The sequence below is a fragment of the Kogia breviceps genome, chromosome 18 (assembly GCF_026419965.1).
Source record: "Kogia breviceps isolate mKogBre1 chromosome 18, mKogBre1 haplotype 1, whole genome shotgun sequence".
Lineage (NCBI taxonomy): Eukaryota > Metazoa > Chordata > Mammalia > Artiodactyla > Physeteridae > Kogia > Kogia breviceps.
Window position 1 is genome coordinate 32,271,907 of NC_081327.1, and position 8,803 is coordinate 32,280,709.

Sequence of the window (8,803 nt, forward strand, 5' to 3'; positions counted from 1 at the left end):
TTTATCTATTGCTTCTGCCTGGGCAGACCCGCCTGAATCGACTGCTCCTGTCTGGCCCGTCCCCGGGCGCGGTAAAAGCATTTGAATCCAGCCTGGTGGCCGCACCGACATCCTCAACCCTCACAATCCTGACCAGCCTCAGCCGCCTCCTCTTTCTTTTGCATCCCTGACTCTTCCGAATCACAAGAGTGGAAACGGAGAAGCTCAAGCCGCCGCCATGTCCGAGGCTTATTTCCCGGTGGAGTCGGGTGCGCTGGGGCCTGAGGAGAACTTTCTTTCCTTGGACGACATTCTGATGTCCCACGAGAAGCTCCCGGTGCGCACAGAGATCCCTATGCCGCGCCTCGGCCCTTTCTTCCTAGACCGGAGCGGAGGCACCGAGACTGACAACGCGATCCCTCAGGTAAGCGATCCGGCCCGGAAAGACTACAACTCCCGATAGGCCTTGCGGGCTTTAGGGAGCCGCGTTGCCGGGCGCGCTGCCCTCTGGGATCTGTAGTTTTACGGGGAGGCAGGGCCGTGCGTTAAGGAGTCTTGTCCGCTGGTTCGCCGCCGACCTAGCCTTCAACACCCCTACGGAAACTAAATTTATACTGGGTCGTCAGGCTCCCTGCAACACGGATTTCATTTTTGAAACTATCCATATTAAGCAGTGTCTTTTCACCCCTACGTGTGTTGATGCTTAAGGACTGGCGCCTACGGAATACTTGAGGACCAGGGTTCTGATCTCTTTTGCCTTAGAACACAACAGTTTTGGGTTGTATAGAGTAGATGATGTCTGGGAACCGCAATTTGCTAGATTCATTCCTGCACAATGAAGACGGTATCAGCAACCATTTCCTGGGGGCTTTAGTGCAGGCATGGATGGGGTGGGGGAGTATACTTTTCCATCTATTACCCCTTTAGTCCTTCAACAGCCCTGTAGTTAGGTGTTGTTACATATAAGGAAATTGAAGCCCAGAAAGTTTGGGCCAGGGTCTCATTGTAAGTGGTGAGCTGGGATTCGAACCTAGGACTGCAGGACTTCAAATTCGAGTTTGTCCCAGGAACATGGCTTGTAATGGTTATTTTTGATGTCCTATTTAACCTAAGTTTTGTTTAGAAGGGTCTGTTTTGAGTTAATTGGTATGTTTTGAGTTAATTTTTATCAAAGTAAGGCATATGCAGAGTTTAAAAAGTCAAATGGTACTGAAAGATTTATAACAAAAAGTAGCAGGCTCTGCCTTGCTTTCCTCATGCCCCTTTCCATTTCCACAGGGTCTGTCTACTTTTTTCATAGTTAATTCAAAATTCACCTCCGTATTTCTAAATAATGTTCTTAAATTTATCTTGATTTTTAAAAAATTTAGACATTATTTATTGACTTTCCATTATAGTAGTTAAGGTTTTAGTTCTCTTACACACTGATATACAGATGTATCGTCCATATTTTATTCATATTTCCTTAGTTTCTACTTAATGTCCTTTTTCTGTTCCAGGATCCCATCCAGGACACCACATTGCATTTAGTAATCATGTGTCCTTAGGCTCCTCTTGTTTGGCTTTGACAGTTTAGCAGACTTTCCTTGTTTTTTTTTTGTTTTTTGTTTTTTTTTTTGCGGTACGCGGGCCTCTCACTGCCGTGGCCTCTCCCGTTGCGGAGCACAGGCTCCGGACGCGCAGGCTCAGCGGCCATGGCTCACGGGCCCAGCCCTCACGGGCCCAGCCGCTCCGCGGCAGGTGGGATCTTCCCGGACCAGGGGTCGAACCTTTGTCCCCTGCATCAGCAGGCGGTTTCTCAACCACTGCACCACCAGGGAAGCCCGTAGGTCGTTAAATTCTTATCTTAATTGGTTCTTTCCTTCTACTTTCTTCAGACTTGTTTTTCTTTGTTCTCTTCCACCCAGTCACATTTTGAGATGGGTACCTAGGTCATTGAATTTTCAACTTTCCTTTTTACATTTTTAGCTGTGCATTTCCTCTAGCTTTAACTAGATTTCACAAGTTTTAATTTGATTTTCTGATTTCCATTGTGAATTCTTCTTTGACTCATGGATTATTTATAAGACTGGTGCTTAGGTCCAAACATTTGGGGATTTTACTATGTACACTTTTGGGTTTTGATTTCTGGCTTAGTTACACAGTGGCAGAGAACATAGTCTGAATGATTTCAGTTTTCTGAAAGTTAACGCTTGCTTTAAACCCCAACATAATATCAATTTAACCCTTCTATATATGCTTGAAAAGCTCTATATTGTGAAGTCATGGTCTGTAATACATAATTTATATCTGTAAATTAGGTCAAGTTTGTTATTTGTTTTGTTGAGATCATCTATATTCTTACAGTTTTTTGTGTTTGCTACTTCTCATTTATCTAAAGAGATATGTTAATGTGTCCCACAATGATTATAGGTTTGTCAGTTGCTCTTTTTAATTCTGTTAATTTAGATAGTATTTATATTCTTCTTGTGGGTTTAATGACCTTTTTATTATTGTCACATGTCCCTCTTATCCCTAGTAATGCTTCTTTCTTTTGATTACTGTTTGCATAACTTTTTTCCATCCTTCTATTTTCAACCTTTATATGTCTTTATATTTATATTTATGGTATGACTCTTTTAAGCGGTATATAGTTGGGGTTTTTTTGTTTGGTTTGACAATTTTTTAATTGGTATATTTAATGTGTTTACATTTATTTAATTATTGATTTATTTATGTTTATTTTTACCTTCCTACTATTTTCTTTGTGTTCCATCTGTTTTAGTTTCCTTTTTCTTTTTTGACTTCTTGTGTATTAATCAAATTTTTGTTATCCATTTTCCTTTTTATTATTTATTCTTCTGTTATTTTAGTGGCTACCTTAAATATTACACAATCAATTTTGACTACCAAGAATGTTATATGAATTACTACTTTCATCACTTCACAGTCAGTGCTAGAATCTAAGAATATTTTAACTCCATTTTCTCCCTCCTTTCTTTTATGTTATTGTTGTCATGTATTGTAATTTGACTCATTTTAAATCCTATAAAATATTATTGTCATTTATTGTTATTTTTATATTTACACACTTATTTACTCTTTCCATTACTTTTTTTTTTCCTTCCTACATTTCCATATTTCTTTCTGAGGTCATTTTCATTCTCCCTTCTTGATTTCTTTACTCTGGGTCTTCTAGTGATAGATTCTCAATTTCTGTCTGTACAAGGGGTCCGAAAGACCAATGTCGGGTTCGATGATTCACTAAGAGGACCCACAGGACTCATCAGATAGTCATGCTTATGTTTAAATTTTAATACAGTAAAAGGATAAGAGCAAAGTCAGCAAAGGAAAAGGGTGCCTGAGATGAAGTTTGCAGGAAACTAGACACAAGTTTCCAAGAATCCTGTCCCAGTGGAGTCATGCAGGACACACTTAATTCCAATAATGAACTGTGACAACATGTGTGAAATATTGTCTACCAGGGAAGCTCATTAGAGACTCAGTACCCAAGTTTTTACTGGGGGCAGTTTACATAGGCACTCTCTACCTAGCACATACCAAGATTCCAGACTCCAAGAAGGAAAGCATAAGCCACATGGTTTGTACAAACAGTGTAGGCACATCGAGGCACTCTTATCAGTCCCAGGAATGGTGGGAACTCTCCTGAAACCCAAATTCCCAGAGACCAACCAAGGGTCATCCTTACAAGCAGGTCTTTCTAAGGAGAGCAGTTTCAGGCTACTGTGTTAACTTTCGCGGGCCTCTCACTGCTGTGGTCTCTCCCGTTGCGGAGCACAGGCTCCGGACGCGCAGGCTCAGCGGCCATGGCTCACGGGCCCAGCAGCTCCGCGGCACGTGGGATCTTCCCGGACCGGGGCACGAAACCGCGTCCCCTGCATCGGCAGGCGGACTCTCAACCACTGCGCCACCAGGGAAGCCCTACTGTGTTAACTTTTTAGTGCACACTTTCTGTCTGGAAATGCCTTTATTTCACCTTTGCTTTTAAAGGATATTTTCACTCGGTATAGAATTTTAGTAAGCAGTTATTTTCTGTCAGCACTTTGTAGTCGGCTTTAACTCTTATTGTTTCTTCTTTAAAGGCAATATATTCCTCACCTCCACTAGTAGCTGCTTTTGTCTCTGTCTTTGTTTTTCAGCAATTTGAGTAAGATGTGCCTCGTTGAGGTCTTATTAATATTTATTCTTCTTGGTATTCATAATGTTCCTTGAATCTATGATTTTATATTCCTTTTAATTTTAGAAAATTTGTGGCCATTATCTCCAGAAATTTCTTTTGCCTCAATCTATCCCTCCTCCCCTTCTGGGATTCAAATTACATGTATGTTAGACTTTTTTTTTTTTTTTTTTAACCATATTCCATATGCCTCTTAGGCTCTTTTCTGTATTTTCTCTCCCTGCTTTAGTCTGGTTATTTTCTACTGATCTTTTTTCCAATTCATGATCCTCGCTTCGTCTATGTTATATCTGGTAAACCTGTTAAATTTGACTTAATCTAGTGAGTTCTTAAGGTCAATTATTGCATTTTTCAGCTCTGGAATTTCCATTTGATTTTCTATTTATTTTAAAGTCAGAGACTAATTACTGTTGATATTTAGTGCCAAATATTGGACTTTACTTTTCTCTCTTCTTTCTTGGATCTTGGCCCCTCATGTCCTGGCTGCTTGGGCAGCTTTGAACCAAATATTTGTCTCCCCAGTCCTGTGAGGTTTATCAAAAGCTCTGCTCACCCACCCCTCAAAGCCACCCCGACCTTTAACAGCAGTTCTCCTCTGTGAGAGTTTGTGCCTTTGTTGCCTCCTTAACCCAGTTACTCTTGTTTTTTTTTTTTTTTGGATGTTTCTCTTAACTTCTTGCATTCAAGATTATGAAACTTTGCTGTGGGCCCTGCCCTCCCTTCTCCTTCTCCTGTTCACCCTGGTGGTGTGTGGGTGAGGTGGGGAGGGGGGACCCCCAAATATTTATCAGCCCAACAGCCCTCAGTCTCCTCCTTTATTATTAGGAAACAAAACAACACCAACAAAAAATGGCATCATGAGTATGAACAGCACTGTCAGATGAGTTAGTTGAAGTGTTTTTTTGGTACTGTGTCCTCAGACTCAATGGATTAATGTGTCTTGTATATATAAAAAGAAAACCTCTAAGAAAAACTCAGAGGAAGACAAATACTGTATGATTTTACTTATATGTGGAGTCTAAAAAACAAAACAAGTGAACAAACATAACAAAATGGAAACAGCCTCGCAGATACAGAGAACAAACCAGTAGATGGTTGTTAGAGGGGAGGGAGAAGCAGGAGGAGTGAAATAGGTGAGGGAGATTAAAAGGTACAAACTTAATTACAAAATAAATGAGGCACAGGGATAAAGTGTTTTTTTAAAAGAAGTGGAGTCCATATGATCTTAATGGAGAACATTTTTCAGATTCTCATTGGGATATTAAAATGCTAGCTAAATTTCTAGTTGTTTTATATAGAGCTGATTGCTTCAATTTGTAGCTTCTGCAAATTTTTAACTGCTTGTTTTTAGGAGTATAAATGTTATGTTTTTGCAGACCTTTGAGGTAAAAACAGGTCCTTGCATATGCTATTCTTGTCTATGTTCATTTTAATGTTTCTGCAGCTTGGACTGCAGAAACTGCTTGCATCGTGGCCACCTCATCTATTTACTAATTCTGTTAAGGCTTTAAAAAATAGACATTTACCTTTTCTGTCATCTTTAAAGCTGCGTAGTGGGCTGGGAGGGGCTGTAGCCTGAGCTCAGGCTGACCCTATTTTTCTTTATATTCCCCAGCACCCAGAGAGGTGCTTGGCACATAGTAGGTACTCAGTCAGTGCATATGTGGAATAGATCTTGAATCTTCAAAGAAAGTAGAAATGTTTACTATACCTCTGAAGTATCTGCAATTGGACAGTTTTTATTTATGTTAGTTAGAAAACTTTCCCTTTGTGCCACATTTTTGTTCTCGACTTTGTTTTGGTATATAAATCCTTTTTCTCTCTCCATTCCATCATGACATAAAACTTCAGCCCACACAATTCATTTCTTCAAGTCACAACTACATCTTCAGTATTTGACAGTTATTCCTCTAAAGAGAGCGGGCGGTATTGATATTCCTCAGGCCATGTGCATTTCCTTTTTGTCACACACATTTCCTGCTATGTTACTTGTTTTTAAAACCTGCAATCCTGTGCGATACAGGGCTCAAAGCTTGAACTCCCCTTGTGGCTGGCAAAAGGACTTTTTGACCACAAACGCCGGATCCTTTCTGTGGAACTTCCCAAGATCTACCAGGAGGGTTGGAGGACCGTGTTCAGTGCAGATGCCAACGTGGTGGACCTCCACAAAATGGGGCCACATTTCTACGGGTTCGGCTCCCAACTCCTGCATTTTGACAGTCCAGAGAACACAGACATCTCCCAGTCTCTCCTGCAGGCAAGTTATTGACGTGAAAACCTATGGCGTTGCACGTGTCTCAGGAGCCAGCCGTGGCAGCCACCAGATGTTACTCTTACCTGAGGAGTGTACGATTTATACAATCAGTTTCTTGTTATTCTGGGCCAGCCTACGATTAGACTGTGTTTGCTGATTATATATACATGTAAATATGGCTTGCCTGTCACTCTTCATATTTGCTTGCTAAGAGTTGGGACCAACAGGAAGTCCTAGAAATAAGATACTTGATTACAGGTGGCAGAGGAGACGCAGACCTCCTTCTAAGTCCTAAACCAGATTTTTGCCTTTCGTGCCATTTAAATGTTCAGGGATTAAAATGTATCTGATTTCTCCCTCTCGCTTCTTCAGACGTTTGTTGGACGTTTCCGCCGCATCATGGACTCCTCCCAGAATGCTTACAACGAAGACACTTCGGCGCTGGTAGCCAGGCTAGATGAGATGGAGAGAGGCTTGTTTCAAACAGGGCAGAAAGGACTGAATGACTTTCAGTGTTGGGAGAAGGGGCAGGCGTCTCAGATCACAGCTTCCAACCTGGTTCAGAACTACACGAAGAGAAAATTCACTGACATGGAAGACTGAAGCCCAGAAGAACACAGAATTGCTCCCTGTAGACGTATCCCTCTGTGTGTCCTTGATAGGAGCCTAGTTGACCTTGTATAGGGCCAGAATCATGTCCCATCTTGTGACTTTTTCCCTGCAGCACTGTTGGGAGTGCTACCATCTGGTGGGGAAACAACATGCTGGAAGATGTCCCTGGCCCTGTAAGTCTTGCAGGACTATCCCACCTGCTGACCCACAGACCAGACCTACTTAGCCCAGGAACCTACAGCCAAGGAGAAACCAAAGTCCTTCATAAATAAGGATCATGAATACATATATCGCAGTAGAGTTGGAACTGGGGTTCCTCGTGCCTGGGAGTTTGGACAGCCTTCGATACCCAGTTTCACTAGCTCCAAAGGACCGGGTACAAATGGGCCTTCCTAACCTGTTCACAAAATGTCCTCTTGAGCTTAATTGTCTCATATTCCTCATGGTTGCACAAAGGACAGTACCCCCAGGTTGCTAGCTCTGCCTGTAAATATCTCCTGCCACCTGCCTATGGGGAGTTACCCAGTTTCGAAAAACAGTTGCCAAGAATAAGGAAGGAAAAGGGAAAGCCCGGTGAGTGTCAAGGCTTTTACTAAAGAGAAGACATTGCTTTCCTCTTCTGTGAGGAGGGCTTCATGAACTGGACTTCACGCCTCCGCGAGAAATGGTTAAACTGAGCTTGTTTTTGCCTCTAGATCTTTGGAGCCCCCGCACAGTTATTCCATGCTCTCCCTAGGAAAGCTGTCAGGGAGTTGTTTGGAATCGCAAAGTAGTTGTTAAAGGGTGTTAACCAGCCCTTATTACATTGAAATCAAGGCTTCAGGGCTGCTGGTTATGAAGAGCCCTGTTTGAGAAGCTTAGCGTGGCAGATGTGAGTGGGCAAGAGACCTCGGTCATGGTTTTTTTCTCTTCAGTACGTTTTGCAATATTATTATATAACAGATTCCTGACCAGTTACTGAGACTCTGTTTAAGCAACCACAAAACTCTTTCCCTGGAGATCAAAGAGGAAACCTCAGGCAGAGTAGGAAACAGCATCCCTGGGACCCACTGGACTTTTTGAAGGGCAGTTATCTCCACACCATGGCTCCCCTTCCAACTTCCCACAGCTAGTGAAAATTGCCTTTGTCGCTGGAAATTACAGTGGGATTTGGGTCTCCAGATTGTACAGATGTCTTGATGCAAACTTAGAATGTCAGAAATATTTTTTAAATGCCTGTTTTAAGATGGAGCTGATGTTTTTATAATTTGATTTTGGTGCTAAATAAATGATCCACTTTGCACATGAATACATTCTGTACAAGTACTATTTCTGTAACTCGAGTACTACAGATGATCAGGCAAAGCTATCAGAGAATTTTGTCTTTGATAGTATTTGACAATAATGCCCCAATAAATCCATATTTTAGCAACTGCTCTTTTGTTTGCACAATACTTATAAATATGGGGGACATTCTCCATAGGGATGAGCTGTGTCCTTGAAAAGAGGGACTTCCATTGCTGTCACAGCATTTACATATAACGAGGGGCCCAGAGATAATTCATAGTGAGAAAAGCATATTTTTTAATTTTTGGATTCACAGACAGCTTTGTCTTTAAAGTCAATCCTAAGGCTGCTGCCTTTTTTTTTTTTTTTGTATTAAAAAAAATTTGGCTCAGAGGCACATACCAAGAATATGTGGGTACGCACGTGTAGAATTTATTCCATTTTAAATTTTGAACAAATTATATTACAGGGAGCTTCCGAAGCCCATCTCTAATTACAGATTTGCCTTCGAGGCT

The 8,803-nt window shown here is 41.5% G+C and overlaps 1 protein-coding gene across 1 annotated transcript; it reads left to right on the forward strand.

Moving 5' to 3' along the window:
* GINS3 (GINS complex subunit 3) lies at nt 1–8,438 on the forward strand. Its single transcript, XM_059045441.2, has 3 exons — nt 1–403; nt 6,180–6,413; nt 6,783–8,438. The coding sequence occupies exons 1-3, from the start codon at nt 218–220 to the stop codon at nt 7,011–7,013; spliced, it is 651 nt and encodes a 216-aa protein (XP_058901424.1). The 5' UTR covers nt 1–217; the 3' UTR covers nt 7,014–8,438.
* The last annotated feature ends 365 nt before the right edge of the window (nt 8,439–8,803 follow it).

Excerpts from the sequence above, each read along its gene's own strand:
- GINS3 (XM_059045441.2), top strand. The coding sequence starts at position 218 with ATGTCCGAGGCTTATTTCCCGGTGGAGTCGGGTGCGCTGGGGCCTGAG. Across the intron at positions 404-6,179 it reads CTGACAACGCGATCCCTCAG|GGCTCAAAGCTTGAACTCCC; the intron begins GTAAGCGATCCG and ends TGTGCGATACAG. Across the intron at positions 6,414-6,782 it reads TCTCCCAGTCTCTCCTGCAG|ACGTTTGTTGGACGTTTCCG; the intron begins GCAAGTTATTGA and ends TCGCTTCTTCAG.